Source organism: Bos grunniens, chromosome 3 (genome assembly GCF_055505025.1).
Source record: "Bos grunniens cultivar Pamir isolate PY7600 chromosome 3, Bosgru_T2T1.0, whole genome shotgun sequence".
Taxonomy (NCBI): Eukaryota; Metazoa; Chordata; class Mammalia; order Artiodactyla; family Bovidae; genus Bos; species Bos grunniens.
Genome location: NC_141167.1, coordinates 89,514,758 through 89,534,009, shown reverse-complemented (window position 1 = coordinate 89,534,009; position 19,252 = coordinate 89,514,758). Strand labels below are relative to the sequence as shown.

The following is a 19,252-nucleotide window of genomic DNA, read 5'->3' as shown; positions in this document are numbered from 1 at the left end:
AAGAAGCAGAGAGCCGGTTGCGGGAGGGTGCTGGCGGGAAAGCCGGCTGGGCTCTTAGAAGCAGATCTCGCGAGATGTAGGGAGGCTGTAGCTTGTCTAGAGGGGCGGAGGCCCGAGAGGAACCACGTGGGGACTCCTGGAGCTGAATCTCAGGCGGGCATCCAATTTGGGTCTAGATTGAAGTTGGGACCGTGGAGATGCGGAAGGAAACACCGCCTCCCCTAGTGCCCCCGGCAGCCCGGGAGTGGAACCTTCCCCCTAATGCTCCCGCCTGTATGGAGCGGCAATTGGAGGCTGCGCGGTACCGGTCTGGTGAGCCTGGGTCCTAGGCCGGGGAGTTTCCTTACCCCGCCCTGAAGTGCCCCTTCCCGGGAATAAACCTTCCAGCCCGCATCTCGATTCCCCGCTTGCCAACCTGACCCCTGCTTCACTTCGCTGAGCTCACCCCAACCGTGCCCCGCGTTCCCGGGCTCGGGTCCAGATCCAGTTAGCGGGCTGCTGGGCTGTTACCAGGGAAACGAGCCTCTCCACTCCTCATGCTGACATCTGGTATCTCCTTTAGATGGGGCGCTCCTGCTCGGGGCTTCTAGCCTGAGTGGCCGCTGCTGGGCTGGCTCTCTCTGGCTTTTCAAGGACCCTTGTGCCGCCCCCAACGAAGGTTTCTGCTCTGCTGGAGTCCAGACGGAGGCCGGAGTGGCTGACCTCACTTGGGTAGGGGACCGAGGTATCCTAGTGGCTTCTGATTCAGGTGAGTCACTTGCTCCTCAGCTGTACAGGTGGAATGGAGGCTTGGGGTATAGGTCGGGCTGGGCTCAACTTTTAATGTCCCATACTCGGTGGAGGAATTCCAAATGAGCTGCTTCAGATCCTAAAAGATGATGTAGTTGAAGTGCTGCACTCAATATGCTGGCAAATTTGGAAAACTCAGCAGTGGCCACAGGACTGAAAAGGTCAATTTTCATTCCAGTCCCAAAGAAGGGCAATGCCAAAGAATGTTCAGATTCACACGATTGCACTCATTTCACATGCTGGCAAGGTAATGCTCAAAATCCTTCAAGCTAGGCTTCAACAGTATGTGAACTGAGAACTTCCAGACGTTCAAGCTGGATCTAGAAAAGACAGAGGAACCAGAGATCAAATTGTCAACATCTGCTGGATCATAGAAAAAGCTAGAGAATTTCAGAAGAACATCTACTGCTTCATTGACTATGCTAATGCCTTTGACTATGTGGATCACAGTAAACTGGAAAATTCTAAAGAGATGGGAATACCAGACCATTTTACCTAATAAACCTGTATACAGATCAAGAAGCGACAGTTAGAACTGGATGTGGAAAATTAGAACTGGACAGGTTCCAAATTGGGAAAGGAGTATGTCAAGGCTGTTTATTGTTACCCTGCTTATTTAACTTATATGCAGAGTACATCATGGGAAATACCAGGCTGGATGAAGCACAAACTGGAATCAGGATTGCCAGGAGAGATATCAATAACCTCAGATACACAGATGACACCACTCTTATGGCAGAAAGTGAAGAGTAACTAAAGAGCCTCTTGATGAAGGTGAAAGAGGAGAGTAAAAAAGCTGGCTTAAAATTCAACATTCAGAAAACGAAGATCATGGCATCCGGTCCCATCACTTCATGGCAAATAGATGGGGAAACAGTGAAAACAGTGGCAGACTTTATTTTCTTGGGCTCCAAAATCACTGTGGATGGTGCCTGCAGCCATGAAATTAAAAGACGCTTGCTCCTTGGAAGAAAAGCTACAATAAACCTAGACAGAGTATTAAAAAGCAGAGATATCACTTTGCCCACAAAGGTCCAATATAGTCAAAACGACGTTTTTTTCTAGTCATGTATAGATGTGAGGGTTGAACCGTAAAGCAGGCTGAGCACCAAAGAATTAATCTTTAGTAACTGCAGTGCTGGAGAAGACTTTTGAGAGATCAAACCAGTTAATGCAAAAGGAAATCAACCCTGAATATTCTTTGGAAGTGCTAATGCTGAAGCTGAAGCTCCAGTACATTGGCCAACTGATGCAAAGAGCCAACTCATTGGAAAAGACCCAGATGCTGGGAAAAACTGAAGGCAGGAGGAAAAGGGGACAACAGAAGATTAGATGGTTGGATGGCATCACTTACTCATCAATGGACATGAGTTTGAACAAACTCAAGGAGTTAGTGAAGGACAGGGAAGCCTGGTATGCTGTAGCCCTTGGGGTCACAGAGAGTTCGATGTGACTTAGAGACTGAACGGTAGCAACAACATACTTTGTGCTTGGGGGAGCTTGAAGGTTTTGGTCCCAAAGGAGAATAACTGTGTGGGTAGGATATACCTGTCCCAAGATTCTAAATTGGTGGAAATTTTAGCAAAATTCATAACAAAATTAAGACATGAATGAAACTGTTTTTCTCTGTATCCACCCAAGATCAAGAATGATGTTGATCTTAAAGATGATGCTGAAACCAATCTATGCTCTTTCCATCTCTTCCCAGTTTCTTACATGTCTTTATTCTGCTTTCTTTGTTTTGAATGTCAGACTTAGTGGACAAACCAGTGGAGGGTTTCATGTTTTAAAAAAAAAGAATAGAGGTGTTGGCAGGTATTGCATGGAAGGATAAAGGTGGGACAATTAATGTCCAAATAACTGGGACTATTTAATCATACTAAACTGTCTGCTATCCATATCATTATGGAGATGTCATCCTTGTCTTTCGAGAACTTAGCATCCTAGAAGTGAAATGCTGTCTTGATGTAACCCCAGCTTGTTTCCTTCACCGTCTTCCCCACCCTCAATAGGTGCTGTTGAATTGTGGGAGCTGGATGAGAATGAGACGCTTATCGTCAGCAAGTTCTGCAAGTATGAGCATGATGACATCGTGTCTACAGTCAGTGTCCTGAGCTCTGGCACACATGCTGTCAGTGGTAGCAAAGACTTCTGGTGGGTCCCCGCTCTCATTGCTCCTGTTTCTGGGCCTTCTTTGGGTGTCTTAGATGTCACATTAGCCTCATTAAGTAATGTTTTGGGCTCATTATAAGAACCCAGTGACTAATTACGGCATACCGATAAGGTTTCTTGGACTTCCCTGGTGGCTCAGATGGTAAAGCATCTTGTTTACAATGCGGGAGACCTGGGTTCAATCCCTGGGTCAGGAAGATCCTCTGGAGAAGGAAATGACACCCCACTCCAGTACTCTTGCCTGGAAAATCCCATGGACGGAGGAGTGTGGTGGGCTACAGTCCATGGGGTCTCAAAGAGTCGGACATGACTGAGCAACTTCACTTTCACTTTCATAAGGTTTCTTATAAGGTTTTCTTAGAGATTTTGCAGTCCATTGTAAAAGTAGACTGTACCAGAAGTCCAGTAGATGACAAAGATGTAGGAATATACATTTGAATACATGTTTTTATATATATAGTGTAGGTCAAATTAAGTCTCTGTTTCCTTTGCTTCTTAGCATCAAGGTTTGGGACCTTGCTCAGCAGATGGTTCTGAATTCATACCGAGGTGAGTGCATCTTCTTTCCTTTTTAGTTCCTGTTGTAGCTATTTTGTTTTTATTCTCTCCTTTGTGCTCTTTGAGCTTTCCTTGGATGTCAGTGACACCAATTCTTTGCTCTCCTGCCTGGTAGTTTTCTTCCAAAACTATGGTCAAGTCCCAGTGTTGACTCTAGCTCTTAATCTCCCTATATCTTTTTAATTGACAGGCTCATCACCTTCTTGATCACCTGAGGCTCAAACTCCCAGTCCTCTTCCACTCCTCCTTTTTCCATCTATCAGTTGGTCCCCAAGTTCTTTGGAATTTTTTTCCGTTTGGTCAGTGACCTTCCTTTTCATTTCTTATGCTCCCATTTACATTCAGTCTTTAGCTCACCTAGACCGTGGCACTCATTTCATCTCTTGACCCATCATCTTTGGTCTTTCATTGGTTTCTTGTGGCTTGCAGGTTAATACCTCAGGTTCACGTCATGGCATTCAAGCCTTTTTACTGTCATTCCTCCTTCAAGCATATCGTGCTATCTAAACAGTACATCTCAGGCATTCTTCAAGTATAAACTCTGATACTCATGAATCTTGAACTTTTTGATTATTCCCCTCCATAAAAATCTCATTTTTAGAAGATGAGAGCCATCATTTTCTATTAACTTTCCCCTTTTTGCTCACTTTCATTAACAGCACTAGCAGTTAACTTTGTTTGGGGAGCCATTCTTCATGAAGATACCAGATCTTAATGAAGATAACGTATAGGGCATTAATGTATGTGTGACTGAAAGACGTAGATATAGGTGATAACTGGTTCCCTCACTGCCTATCTCTGCCAATTCTAACTGCAAAGTGTATGATTCAGATATGTGCAAAGCAAAACCACAGACTCACACGTCTCCTGGAGTTTCAGATAGTTAGACAATAATGTTAAAATGCCAGTGTTCAAAGTCTACTATATTAGCCTTTTGTTTCCTAGACATATGATATGTTTTTCTGGCTAATGCTAAATAAACACTTGCCCCTTTCAGCCTTTTTCATTAGTTCTTTTTTTTTTTTTTTTTAATTTAAATTAAAAAAAATTGAAGTATAGTTGGTTTACAGTGTTGTGACAGTTCTTTGTGTTTATTCGTATTCCCCCCACTGATTTCAAATTCCCTAAAGGCAGAGGCCTCACGTAGTTTTTCATCTTTCATCCTCCACCATGGTGCTGCCCCAAAGCTTTCTTTCAAGTGAGCAGTATGTTCTTGTTCATAATGTTGGCTTTCCGTGGATTCTATGGAAGGTGGCTTGAACCCACCTTTCTATCTCAAGGCAGAGCCACATCTATCTTAGAGTATGGTTGAATCACTTTGGAGAAGGTGGTTTCCACAGCCTGTAATTAACATTTAGAGTGACCTTTAACATTTTTAGCGTGCAGCCCTAAAAGAATTGTGAAAAACTGTACCCTTTCACATGTTTTTAAATTAGTACCTAAATACTTGTGTTCGTGGTGTGGCCAAGAAAGGTCAGCCTCCTTCACAGAATTTTACCCAGATGCTCTTTCTTTTGTTCTTTGGCTCTTACAAAAACCCTCTTTTGTTTTATGTAGGTTTTTATGCTCTGAACATCACACCATGGTAAAGTTTGGGGTGGAGGAGAGGTGTGTGTTTCTTCTACACATGGGAGAAGGATGACTGTGAGAGTAGAGGTCTGCAGTGCTGGCAGACCACAGGCAGCTTCTTAGTTTGGTGTGGAGAGAAAACACTGGAGAAATGCCCTTAAAACTCCCGAGTGTCCAGGACTCCCTTGGAAGTCTTTGTATGCTACCTGGAGGCATGTGTGCTTGTGCTGTTTAGGCTGTCTTTATTGTAAATCCCTCCACCGATCAGACTCAGCCTTTATCATTCATGTCTTTCAGTTCCGTTCCATTCAGTCGCTCAGTCATGTCCGACGCTATGACCCCATGATAGTCAGGCTCCCCTGTCTATCATGAACTCCTGGAGCTTACTCAAACTCGTGTCTGTAGCCGTTCATTTTCCTGCAAGTCTACTGAGGTTTTATAATGCTATCAACATTTCCTCTTAGGTTTTGTCTCATCCAGACTCTCACGGAATTTGTTCATTTGTGTCATAAGACTAGCTAGGACTAGTTCTTACAGCCTCCCTCCTACCCCTTCATAGTATCTGGGCTTCGTGATAAGATTGCTTTCATTTCCTCTGTCATACTTCTTGTTCCCTCTCCTCTACAGCTCACTCTGGGCAGGTCACCTGTGTTGCTGCCTCTCCCCACAAGGATTCTGTGTTTCTTTCATGCGGTGAGGTAAGATATAGCTGCTTTTCCCCACCCTTGACCACACCCAAACCCTTTAGTCCTAAGTCTAGCACGGACGGCTTCTGGCCAGCAGCTGTTTTTGGATTGTGAAGCCCTTTTTCTATTCCTTCTTCTAGGACAATAGAATTTTACTGTGGGATACCCGCTGTCCAAAGCCAGCATCACAGATGGGTGAGTCTGAGAGCTGGTGGTGGGATGATGGTACTAGGAACCCATCTGGAAGAGACTTTCCTTGGCCAGAGTCAAAGGCAAAGCTACCAGATGTCCAGTCACTGACATGAATGATCTAATTGCTTTCTTTCCCACTGAGGTTCATGTTGTGCAGTGGGTCCCAAGAGGAGGGGCTAATTCCTGAGGGTGGGGGTAATTGATATTTCCTGGATGGGCAAATAAAGGGGCCAGAGTTTTCAACTTCATGCTTTATGTTGAAACTTGCCTGTGACTCAGGTCTGGAAAGATCAGGAGGCTGATAGGTTGTGAGGATCAAGAGTGAGGATGGGACTGCCTTAGCAGAACTTGGGAAACTGAATAAAGGTGCTCCTGGGATTTAGAGTGACTTCGCCACCGAAGCTTCTTCTCAAAGCTGAGGTCAGAGTTTTGTTCCAGACCCTTCTTCTCTCCTTCACAGGCTGCAGTGCCTCTGGCTACCTTCCTACCTCCCTGACTTGGCATCCTCAGCAGAGTGAAGTCTTTGTCTTTGGTAAGGCAGCATGTCCAACTGTGTGTTGACTCTGGGAAGGGGAGAATAAGCAAGAAAGCTCACTCCATAGTACACGAGGCTCTGGCTGCTCAGTCTGTCAGCACACTTGAGCACTCAGTGAATTATGCTAATGGGGGTGTGCGAAGGTAGGATGATCCAAAACTAGTTTTAGTTTAGCTTTAAAGAACACGATAATTTTTATTCTAGAAGATTTGATTCCTGATTGTTTGGTGTGGCTCTTACATTCATGGCTAGAAGTCAGTGGGCCACAAAGTAGGAAGATTGTTACATAGGGAATCCTATTGCATAGTAGGCAATAGTTGTGCTAACTTGGTGATCTGGCTGTGTATACTGTGATGTAGTTTGTGGTTAACACAACAGTTATCTCATCCAATAGTTTTAATTTCCACAACCCTCAAATGACTAATTATTCCTACTTTACCAAGGAGGAAATGAATGCTCAGAACAGTGAACTTTTTCAAGATTGAAGAACCAGCATTCAAATATAGATCTGGCTGAGTCCAAAGCCCATTCTCTTAACCCCCTTGACATACTCCCTCTTCTTCCTTCAGGTGATGAGAATGGGACTGTCTCCCTTGTGGACACCAAGAGTGCAGGCTGTGCCCTCAGCTCTGTTGTGCACTCCCAGTGTGTCACTGGGCTGGTGTTCTCCCCACACAGGTACTGCTCTTTTTCATCAAGGGCCTGGGAGATAGGAAAGGGAAGAGTGCGGGAGAATACTTGTGTTGGCATAGCATTAGCTGATTGGGTGGTTCCTTAAAACAGACACTGTTTTAGTTAAAGACCTTAATTAGTAAAAGATCTCTTAAGACTGTAGTCCGTTTTTTGGGTTGTATGATCTCTGACTGCAAATGGCTAAAACATGGTCTTGTTCCTGCTCAACACCCCAAATGACTTATACTATGGGCTTCTTGGGCTGTGTGGTTGGAAAGCCTGTGTTTCTGGGTTATTGCTGAAGCTACAGGGAGGGACCAGATGGGATGGTTAGTTGCAGGGATGGCTCTCTGCCCTAGCTTTGCTCCATTTTCCTCATCTTCCCTTGGAACTTGTACTGTAGACTTGAGTGGTAGTCAGGCTTTAAACCAAAGTGGGGATCAAGCTACCTTCTCTGGTCACTTTAGAGAGGGGTTTGGGGACTGCCCAGTCAAATTTTGTCCTAATACTTATGGACTGATCTTTCGCAACCTTCTCCTTCTCTCCTAGTGCTCCCTTCCTGGCCTCTGTCAGTGAGGACTGCTCACTTGCTGTGCTGGACTCAGGCCTTTCCGAGGTGTAAGTGTGACACGGACCCTATGATCAGGAGTCATGGAGGGACCAGCAGATGGCTGGGTCTTTTTACCCTTTGGAAAAGCACGTTGTCTCTTTTCAGGGAGACTTGGTGATGGAAGCAGGCTAGCTGTTGACTGTCTCCCTGTTCCAGGGACTGACTCCCAAGCTCTGTGCCTGGTAGAGGAATGTGGTGTTAGGTGGGATTCCTGAGCCTGGCATTCCAGTGATCTCTCAGAAAGGAACACTGTGTGCTTTTTGCACAAAGTACCACGTGTAGGAATGCAGCCTGCTATAGGATAAATGACCCCAGACCCAAGATCTGAGGGTACTGCCTTCTTTGCCACAAGATGCTGTCTGACCCTGACTCACATCATACCCTTGCTCTAGCTGTCATTTCTTCTATGAAAATAGGATTGGATTGGATGATGGAGTCTTCTTTGTGTGGCTACACTGCTAGCCTGATGACTAGGTCATATATGGTGAAGTGGAGTGTCTTTCCGTTTTTTTTTCTTCTGTCTCTTACCAAGCCCCCACTTTTCTTTGTTCTCTTGTAGGTTTAGAAGCCGAGCCCACAGAGACTTTGTGAGAGATGCTACTTGGTCTCCACTCAATCACTCCCTTCTTACCACAGTGGGCTGGGACCATCAGGTCATCCACCATATCCTGCCCACAGAACCTCTCCCAGAGCCTGGACCTAAGAGTGCTGCCGAGTAGATTGGATTTCAGACAAGAAGTGAATCCCCTATGAGTATCCACGCCCTTTGCCCCTGCCCTCTCAATTTATGAGACAACAGAGGAGCCTTATGCAGTATGTTGGTACACGACATCTGTGCAGTTAAAAGGCGCTGTGTCTCAGCCTGGGGGAGGCTGGATCCTGGGGTCCTGTAGTCAGGGAAGAAAAATTCCCTTGAACATGGATGTGTGTGTGTGTCTGAGTGTGTGTGTAGATACGTAGTCTTTGTAGGTGGGGGGAGGGAGAAAAATATCCATCCTGTGTCTTTCCCAGAGCCCAATCCTCCCCATGCCCTAAAAATTAGCAAGGAATTTTTATGCTTCCCACTGTAGCTGTGCATTAGGAATTGGCCATGTCTGAGGTACGGGATGTGGGCATTCCTGGATTCTTGGAAACTGCTCATAGAGATAGGAGCAACTTTATTTTTTTATAGAGCTTAATTCAGCTTTATCATGAGCAGTACTTCCATTTACATCCAGTCCAGCCCACTTTAAGGAAGAGCCAGGACACTCACTGCAGTTTTATGCATCTTCTTGTTATTAAACCGAGCCAGAAGTCCAGTTTCTGGCTGAATGAGAAGTTTGGCTGGTACCTATGTAATGGCCCCTCACTACCGCCACCCCTGTGGAGTTGTGTTGATGAGGATGGATGTATTTCTGTCATAGATGCCATAGAAGAGGTTCAGGATGGAGAGCTTAAAAACATTTCAGTTAAAAACTGACATAGACCTACATAGGAATGTTTGCCGCCTTCCCACCTGAAAACAGCCTGGGCCCTGACCTCTTTTGCCTCTGGGTCCCTATCTCTGGACATAGGAAACCTGATGCTATTTTGGGGGACTCTGAAGAGTTTAAATACAGCATCAGAGAGAGAAGTACCGGTCAGTGAAATAAAAAGTTGATTCATCGTTGGCTTGTCTTTTGAAGCATGTGTGTTATGTGCAGTTAGACATGTCACTTACGTGAGTCATCAAGGTATCTATCTTAGAGCCTGTTACTTTTTCGTGTGCTTCCCCAGCCTCCCAGAGTAGCTAGTTGAAACTTAAGGTAAATATTTGTTTACTGGATTGATGGCTGCTGCCACTTAAAAGTTATGGATCAATTACTGATTGTATTGAAACTAAATTAAATCAATTATGTACTTTTGTGCTTTGCAAGTTTTGTTTAGCTAAAATCTCATGAAACTGGAGTAGTTTCATGGGCGAAGTATTTGTAAGTAAAGCTGCTGTGTTTCACCCTTGCTAAGCGTGAGCTCTGGTCTCACAATTACCCTCAAGTAAAAACATGGGACTTTGTTATTAGATGGTCTACCTATTGGGTTTGGGGAGAGGTGAGAATGAAGCCTTCACTGTTCTTCCGTGTGACTTTAGAGAGGTAATAGGGTGTGTTGATAGAAACTCTTTAAGTTCTTCCTGGAGATAAAAGCTTAAAATTTGTTATCTCTTAGAGAGAATGAGGTAGGTAGGAATTAAATTTGCATAGGCCTGTTCCTCATGGACTTCAAATAGTGGAGAGAAAACTCAGTGAAAGAGATAATCCAGGGAAATGAATGTATTGTGTCAAGATGGTTAAAATGACACCAAAGGAGAAAACCTAGAGTTTGAAGAACCACTTTACTTCATGTAAAAAATATTAGGATTCAGATAAACCTGTGCTGATGAGAATAATTCCATCCACGATCATCACCAAGACATTTGCAAATGTAATCAAAGTCATGTTAGAAATGATCATCACAGTTTTGGTTGACTGTGTCTACTATGGTGAGAAAAAAGATTATTCAAGATAGAAGGTGACCTCAGAATAATCAGAAATGTACTATCACATGTGGGGTTATTCACTAGTCTTTTACTTGAGAATAGTTTCAGTAGCAGGAGCACAGGTTTGCTGATAACAGGTGGAAATAGGCTCATTTTGTTTTGTGTAAAACCATACAAGCATCTATTTTGTGTTTAATTTCACTGGTTCACATGTCTGAACACCTGCAGTAAATCTGTCTCCGTTTTCATTGTCCTCACTCAAGTCCACTAACCTGGCTGACCGTATACCACTGCTGATTTCTAGTGCTCAGAACAACAGACACAGGTTAGTTCAAGTACTGTTTCAGGTAGCTCCAGACATCAGGTTCATTCTCCAGGATCTGTCCTGCCCCACAAGACAGTGGGAGGCTTGTCTTTAATTATTAGCTCTGTAGGCATTACCTGCTGGTTCACAGTCTCACTGAGGCAGCAGAATCACCCAGGCTCTGACTGGGCTTCCAGTCATATGTCCTCTGGACAGTGTGGTAGGGCACAAGATTGGGAGAGTGAGAGTGGGAAGGTGTATATAGTTATTTTCCACTCACTCAGTTACAGAGGGCTTCAAAACTTCCTTGCCACATCTAGGCCTAAAAATGGGTTCTGAGTTTTTAAAAGGCAGATTTGTGGCATTTGGACAGCATAAACAGTATTTCTGTGGTTGCTTGACTTGCATCTACAAACTAAAAGAATAGGAAAAGAAAAAGAAAAGCTCATTCCAAACTCTTATGTAAGCATTTCTTTCAGTAAGATATACACCAAATATTTGTACTCAGTCTAGGGAAGTTTTAGGGCATCTAAGGAGAGCCAACATAGTGTGAAAAGCTGAAAGAATTCACATCAAATTGCTGTTTATACATCTGGGTCACACTGAACTTTAGAACCACTTGTGCAGGGAACTGATTTTGTTCCCCAAAAGGGTAAGGAAGCTCTAATCTGATTTTTGAGGTGAGTAAAGTTTCTGACGAGCATCAGCAGTCTATATAGTTTGATTTTCGAAGAGTAAGCAGACCAGTTTTGAAGCCCAACGTTTCCTTACTGAGTTCTCTATCACATAGCTGCGGAATTTTTCATCTTCATTATGTGGTTATAGGACTTGTACTATCCAGAGAGTGAAGGAGGTGCAAAGATAAGGACAGGTAATGTTAACTCATTTTGAGTTACAGAGGCATTTAAGGTACAATTGCTGATCCTAAAATCTGTATCATCTGGAGTAAGGTTTACTGTAGTCCTCAACGTATTCTGAAAACTCTGCTTGTCTTGTAAATGATGTTCTGCTGCTTCAGTATATAATAGATCATCAAAATTTGAAAGGTCAGTAATAAAGGGCTTCACCTCCAAACATCCTTTTAACTTTCTGGTGCGAGCTCAGCTGGAACTGCTGGGTGAGAGTTCCTTCAGTGAATGTAGACGTATCATTATCACTGTAATGTTGGGTATCAGATGCTGGTATGCTTCACTTTGGGATGAACCACACATTATCTGCATTAAGAGCTTCAGTTTCAAGGTAAAATTTTCCATTCCAATAGTAACCCTTATTTGGGATCTTAGGTGAAAGGAGTGAAGCTTGTTAGAATCAGAAAACGTGCTTTATGTGTACAAGCTAAATCTGCTTTAAGCTCTGCAGATTTTTAACAAGCAACTTGTGTCTCTCAGAAGCCCTCTGATTAGGTCAGAAACTGCTTGATGTTTAGTCCCCTGACCATTATCCAATGTCAGTTGCTTGGCAGAGTTTGCATTAATGCCACCCTTGACTTTGGCATCTAGAGACCAATCTCTTGTGCCCAGTGCCAACCCTGGGCCCCTGTTTCAGACTCCACTTGGCAAGATAAATGTGTGCCTTTTTGTTTTCTCTCAGTTTTTTAAACTAAGTATATAATTCATTGGCATTAAGTTCATTTATGTTGTGCAACCACCATCCCTCATCCCAAATTAAAACTTTGTATCCATTAAACAACTCTTCTCCCAGACCTTGGCAACCACGCTTCTACTTTCCTGTCCATGAATTTGACTGTTCTAGGTACTTCATATAAGTGGAATTATACAGTGTTTTTCCTATGTGTCTTATCATTTGATTTGCTAAGGTGTTGCCTTGCTCCTCAAAATGTCCGTGGATCAAGTTTCTGTTGGCATCATCAGAAACTTGTTAGAAGGACCAAACATTCAGACCACCGAAATCAGAATTTATATTTTCACAACTTCCCCAGTGACTCCTGCATGTTAAAGTTGGAGAAGGACCAACTTTGATTATGATCCACTGAGAATTTTAGATGGTCAGGAACCAGGCAGGGAAGTCACCAGCGATACATGAGAGAACAGTTTGGTGTGTCAAGCTTTTGGGCATTGTGATGTGTGATAGTGAGCAAGACAGACATGGTCAGCCCAGCCTCCAGCAGCTAAGTCTAGAGAGAAAGAGACATGATGGAATTAGTGTTTTAGTGTTAGCCAAAAGAAAAAAAAAAAAAAATGAAGACTGCCGGAAAACAGAGATTGTAGCCAGTCATGAAGAAGTGGTAAATCTTCCCAGATGAAGTGACATTTGGATTGAGTCCTAAAGGTTGAATGTGGAGTTGCTGTTGCTTGGGGCTGGGGAAGAGTTCCGGATATGTGAGTCTTGCTGTGGAAGGAGCTTGGAGTTCCCTAGAGAAGGAGGTATTGCAACTAGGGTTAAATGGAGGTGGAGGGTGCAGGATAAAAGATGAGGCTAGTTGCCACTGGATGGTGGGTGCTGTGAGCCATGCTGAGGATCTCAAAGCAGTAACACGGTGGAAGTGCTTTTGAAATGGATTCCATTGCTGTGCTTTGTGGAGGGGAGACTATGGAACCTTAAAGGTGACGAGGTTTTTATGTATTTTTTTCCTCTGATCTCAGCCACTAGGGTGTAGGCAGCTGAACTAGACTTGGCCATTTGGCTATTCCCATCTGGGACTTAAATCTGGAGGCAGAGCTGCAAAGATTTAAAGAATGGTTATCTGACAATGACGAGGACAGCTCAGTAGCAGCAGCATCAAAGCCAGCAGTAGAATTCCTAACCAGACTTCCCATGGCAGGACTCTGGCAATGTTTGTGTGTGTGTGTGTGTTTTTAAGTTGAAGGATAATTGCTTTACAGAATTTTGTTGTTTTCTGCCAAATTGTTGTTGTTGTTTTTAATAAATATTCTTTCTTGGATCCTGACTATGTTTTAAGATGGATTCTTGATATTGAGCCGTATGAACTTTTTATAAATTTTGGAAATTAACTCCATATTCATTTGCAAATATTTTCTCTCCTTCAGTAGGTTTTTGTTTCATTTTGTTGATTTCCTTTGTTGTGCAAAAGCTTTTGATTAGGTCCTATTTATTTTTGCTTTTATTTCTTTTGCCTTAAGAGACAGATCTAAAAAAATATTGCCATTTATGTCAAAGAGTATTCTGTCTATTTCTCTTCTAGGAGTTCTGTGGTCTCAGGTCTCACATTTAGGTCTTTAATCCACTTTGAAGTTATGTTTGTATATTGTGTTTGAGAAAGTTCTAATTTCATTCTTTTACATGTAGCTGTCCAGTTTTCTCAGCACCATTTATTAAAGTGACTATCTTTTCTCCATTGTATATTCTTGACTCCTTTGTTGTAGATTGACAAAGTGTGTGCATTTATTTCTGGGCTGTCTATCCTGTTGCATTGATCTATGTGTCTATGTTTGTGCCAGAACTATACTACTTTGATTAATGTAGCTTTGTAGTATGGTCTGACGTCATGGAGTATGATACCTCCAGCCTAGTTATTTTTTCTCAAGATTGCTTTGGCAACTTGGGTCATTTGTGGTTACTTGTTCTTAGTTCTGTGAAAAATGTCATTGGTATTTTGATAGGTATTGCATTACTTCTTTAGATTCCCTTCGGTAATATGGACGTCTTAATATATTAATTCTTCTAGTCCAAGAACATGGGGTATCTTTCCATTTCTTTGTGTTGTTTTCAGATTCCTTCATCAGTGTTTTATAGTTTTCAGAATATATGTCTTTCACGTCCCTGGTTAAGTTTATTCCTAGTTATTAATACTTAATTATTTTTGATGTGATTGTAAATGGAATTGTTTCTCCTTAATTTTTCTTTACTTTGATAATTTTCATTATTACAAACAAAGACCCCAATTAAAAGTGGGCAGAAGACCTGAAAAGGCATTTTTACATAAAGATACTTATGTCACGCGAGTGTATGTTCCTCGGTTCTTTGTCTCGTCACAACACAGATTTGGAGTGACGGACATTAAAGCCCCCTCGGCGTGTCGCAACTCTCAGGTCTTGGATAGACCGTGTTATAGCTCTCAGGTCTCTAATGGACCATGTTATAGCTCTTAGACAAATCAGTGTTACAGCTCTATTTTATTTAGAAGATAGCAGGAAAATCCATCTTTGAGGCATGAGGGTACATCAATCCAAAGACACGAGGAGAAGAGCACCCCAGCGCGCGGGAGATAGAGAGAGAGCGCTAGCTTTGGCTCTTCTATTTATATGTTTCTCTCTCCCTGGGCCTGTCCTATGTAAATTGGGCCAGCCAGGAGTGTTTTTTGTTTTACCTGAGGTCCTCACTCCGGTCCTCGGACCTTCTTTTGTTCTATTTTCGCGGGGTTTTCCCTTCCTTGTCTTTTAGCCACCGCCATTTTGGACTCCTTTTCCCTATTCTACCTACCTAACATTTAGATGGCCAACAGGCACATGAAAAACAGCTCAACATCACTAATTATCAGAGAAATGCAAATAAAAACCACAATGAGATGCCACCTCACTCCTGTCAGAATGGTTATCCCCCAAAAGTCTACAAATAACAAATGTTGGTGAGGATATGGAAGAAAGGAAATCTTGGTACAGTGTTGGTGGGATTGTGAATTGATGTAGCTGTTATGGAAGATAGTATGCAAGTTTCTCAAAAAACTAAAAATAGAACTACAATAGGATCCAGGAATTCCACTCCTGGGTATGTATCCAAAGAAAACAAAAGCACTAATTTGAAAAGAATCTTGCACCTTAATGATCATAGTAGCATTATTTACAATAGCCAAAGTATGGAAACAATCTAAATGTCCATCAACAAGTGAATCTGTCCATGGAATTTCCCAGGCAAGAATACTGGAGTGAGTTGCTGTTTCCTTCTCCACAGGATCTTCCTGATCCAGGGATTGAACTCTTGTCTCCTGCAATGCATGCAGATTCTTTATAGTCTGAGCTATCAGAAAAACCCGAATAGATAAAGAAACTGTGATATATTTACATACAATGGAATTTTACTCAGTCATAAAATGAAATTCTGTCATTTACAACAATGTGATGGACCTAGAGAGAATAGTGATTGGTGAAATGTTAGATGGATAAAAACAAATACTCTTTTGTTATCACTTACAGGTGTAATCTAAAAAATAAAACATGAATATCAAAACAGACAGACTTGCAGATATAAAGAACAAACTGGTGGCTACATGGAGAGGAGGAAGAGGGAGGGGCAAGATAGGGGTATGGGATTAACAGACACAAAATACTATGTATAAAATCAATAATCAACAGGGACATATTAGCACAGGGACATAGAGCCATTCTTTTGTAATAACTTTAGATGGACTTTAACCTGTAAAAATACTGAACCACTGAAACTAATATTATAAATCAGCTATATCTTAAAAAAAAAAAAAAAAAAGACTGGTTGTACAACATGCCCATTGATTCCAACAGGCTTCCCTCTGAATTCCTGTTTGCAATGATTTAGCCAGAGTTGCTGTCTGTTGTTTGCAACTCCACCGCCCCGTGACAACTACTGTCTTGGTCAGTGGGGAACAACTGGCCCACATGAAGAACAGCTTGTGCATTTTCTGTGAGGTTGGAAGTGAAGTAGCTGTTGTCAAGAGTTATGGAGTTGTTCTGCGAGCTCATCACTGTCATCAGGAATAACAGCCTCTCTTTGTTGGTTTCTGTGAAGGGTATTTTTTTTCTCGTTCTGATTGTGCTCTGCTGATTCCACCTCCCCTTCCCCAAGAGTCGTTCTGGTCCCCTTCCATTCTTGTGTGCTGTCAGAGAGGCTGCTTATTACCGTGGACTTTACTAATAGTGTAGCAGGTGCATTTGGCTGTCTAACATCTATTTTCCCTCCTTCCATCTTTACTAACAGAACTTTGATCTTGTCCAGACGCAGGTGGCCCTGTCCTATAGAGAAGAAACACATTAGAGAAGAATTTGGGTCTTGGATGATGCTGCTGAACAACTGAATTAAGCAGTGCTGATTAATCCACCTCTTCTGGGTTTCTGTTAACGTGAGTTAATAAGTTTTCATTTTGTTTGAATGCATCTAGTAAAGTTTTTGTTGCACCTAACAAATGTAAATAGTGAATGTTGCATTATATTTTTGAGTATGTGTGTGCACGCTCAGTCACTTCACTTGTGTCTGACTCTTTACGACCCTGTGGACTGTAGCCCACCAGGCCTCTCTGTCTATGGGATTTTCCAGGCAAGAATACTGGAGTGGGTTGCCATTTCCTTCTCGAGAGGATCTTCCTGACCTAAGGATCAAACCCGTGTCTCCTGTGTCTCTTGCATTTCAGGCAGATTCTTTACTACTGAGCTCTGGGGAAGCTCCATATTTTTGTGTATGTGTCCTTTAAACACTCTATTTAAAGTAAGAATTTTAATAATCTCAATACTCTGAAAGATAGTTATTATTTTAATGTTATAGAAAAAACAGGCTCATAAATAATAAGCAACATGATCAAAGTTATATGGTATATCAGGTGGTATCCTAAGGAAAACAGATGTACATTCAAATTAAGGTAATTTGAGGAGGGTTTATTTACAAAGAGACTAATTACAGAGTTTTGGGAGTGGTGTAGGGGAGCCACAGGCTTCCCAAGTGGCACAGTGGTAAAGAACCTGCCTGCCAATGTAGAGGACGCAGGAGACATGGGTTCGATTCCTGAGTTGAAAAGATCCCCTGGAGCAGGGCGTGGCAACCCACTCCAATATTCTTATCTGGGAAATTACACGAACAGAGGAGCCTGGCTGGCTACAGTCCATGGGGTCGCAAAGAGTCGGTCACGACTAAGACTGAACTTGCACGCACACACATAGGGGAACCACAGAGCTAGTGTAGGAAGCCAGGGCTAGAACAGTGGAGCTGTTCCAGGAAGAGGTTATCTGACGCTGGAAGAAGAGAGAGTCAGATAGAGCAGTCTTCCTCGAGAGGAGCAGTGACCCTCGATGGAGGGATATAGTCACCTTGATGGGACTTTACAGGGAAAGATCAGGGAGTAAACACCCTGACCTCACTCTCCTCCTCACTCTACCCCCCAGTCAAGTAGAGCCTACTGAGCTAATCGGATGTAGTCCAAAGAGACTGACTTCCAGGGTCGGAGAGCAAGGTGGAGAGGGATGGGGGGGTAGAGGGATGATTGGGAAATACCTTACGTTCCACCCTGTTTGCCCCTAGTGTCCTTTCTTGTCTGAGATGCAGGTAAAATTTCATGTCCTCAACACAGGAGATGCCCGAAGTTCCCTCAACTATTTATCATCATGGGACAGTGTTCATTTGTCCATACTTTCACCTTAAACCTAAAGCCGTCATTAGTGTCCTCAGATAAAGTAGCCGGAGGGAAATGGGGAGATAAAAACAAGTAATGTAAAATATACCTGTTACAACCCCTGCTTCTGTAACAATGCCAGTTACCTCTTTCTAAGCCAGAGTATGCTCCTTGGCTCCTTGGCTGTGCCTTTTCTTAGTTCATTCATTCCAAAGGCAGACCACTTCATTGTTGGTTCTGGGGCTACAAAGTTAAATTGACCATGTATCCTCACTAAAAGAGCTCACTTTGCAACAGATGAAACTGTTGTTTAAATATAAGGTAATAAGGGATGCTGCTGCTGCTGCTGCTAAGTCGCTTCAATCGTGTCCGACTCTGTGCGACTCCATAGACGGCAGCCCACCAGGCTCCCCCGTCCCTGGGATTCTCCAGGCAAGAACACTGGAGTGAGTTGCCATTTCCTTCTCCAATGCATGAAAGTGAAAAGTGAAAGTGAAGTCTCTCAGTCGTGTGTGATGCTTCGCAGCCCCATGGACTGCAGCCTACCAGGCTCCTCCATCCATGGGATTTTCCAGGCAAGAGTATTGGAGTGGGGTGCCATTGCCTTCTCTGAATAAGGGATTAGTAGATACCTAATCTCTGGTTTGTAATGGAATTAAAAGAATAAGAACAGGAACAGGAATGAAAGCAATTGTACTTTAACCAGGATGTTTCATCCTTGTGATTATTAATTATCAATATTGGATAATTCTTTGCTGTGGGGGTCTGTCTTGTGCATTGTAGGATGACTAGCTGCATCCCTGGCTTTACCCACCTGGTCCTGGTAGCACTCCTGCCTCCACTGTGACAACCAAAAATTGTCTCCAGACATTGCCATATGTCCTATGGGGACCAAATTATTGCCCAGTTGAGAACACTGGCTTAAAAGGCAAAGAAAGAGGCTATTGCATGGATGTGTAGAAACATGGATGTGCTCCAAATAATGGTCATTTTGTTTTGTTTTTTCTTTGTTGTTATTCATAAACCTGCAGTGAACATACTTTCTTTGTCTACTTGGGGGCAGATATATGTATATGGCAAATTTCTAGAAATGAAGTTGCTGGGCTATAGGATGTGTTTCGAATTATGGTGTTCTCAAAATGACTTCTAAGGAGATTGAATAGGTTTTACCTTTACTACTTTATTAAAATATTCCTTTTTGAGTTGCTTCAATTTTTACACTTAAACAATATCTATGAAATCATGGGACTTTGGGATAGTAAACATTTTCTAGTAGACATTAAAATAAATACATAAATATTAAACTAAAAAATCCCAATGCACAACCAAAAATCTTTTATATAAATTATTGGGAAACAATGCTCTAGTTCATCTCCTTCATTTTAGAGATGTGGTAAAGCT

At 42.6% G+C, this 19,252-nt stretch overlaps 1 protein-coding gene across 2 annotated transcripts; it reads left to right on the top strand.

The window, feature by feature from the left end:
* The first annotated feature begins 94 nt into the window (after window positions 1-94).
* On the top strand, window positions 95-18,890 carry WDR77 (WD repeat domain 77). 2 transcript variants are annotated; one of them, XR_015160669.1, is made up of 12 exons: window positions 95-312; window positions 563-748; window positions 2,802-2,943; window positions 3,461-3,510; window positions 5,716-5,786; window positions 5,915-5,969; window positions 6,427-6,498; window positions 7,071-7,179; window positions 7,723-7,791; window positions 8,343-8,521; window positions 16,468-16,591; window positions 18,635-18,890. XR_015160669.1 is itself a non-coding variant. In XM_086391802.1 (10 exons), exons 1-10 carry the CDS (start codon window positions 198-200, stop codon window positions 8,500-8,502), a joined length of 1,029 nt encoding a protein of 342 aa, XP_086247928.1. In that variant the 5' UTR covers window positions 95-197; the 3' UTR covers window positions 8,503-9,666. The 2 variants fall into 2 exon arrangements, 1 of the variants encoding a protein (XP_086247928.1); XM_086391802.1 differs by lacking the exons at window positions 16,468-16,591; window positions 18,635-18,890 and having other exon boundaries at window positions 8,343-9,666.
* Window positions 18,891-19,252: the final 362 nt, after the last annotated feature.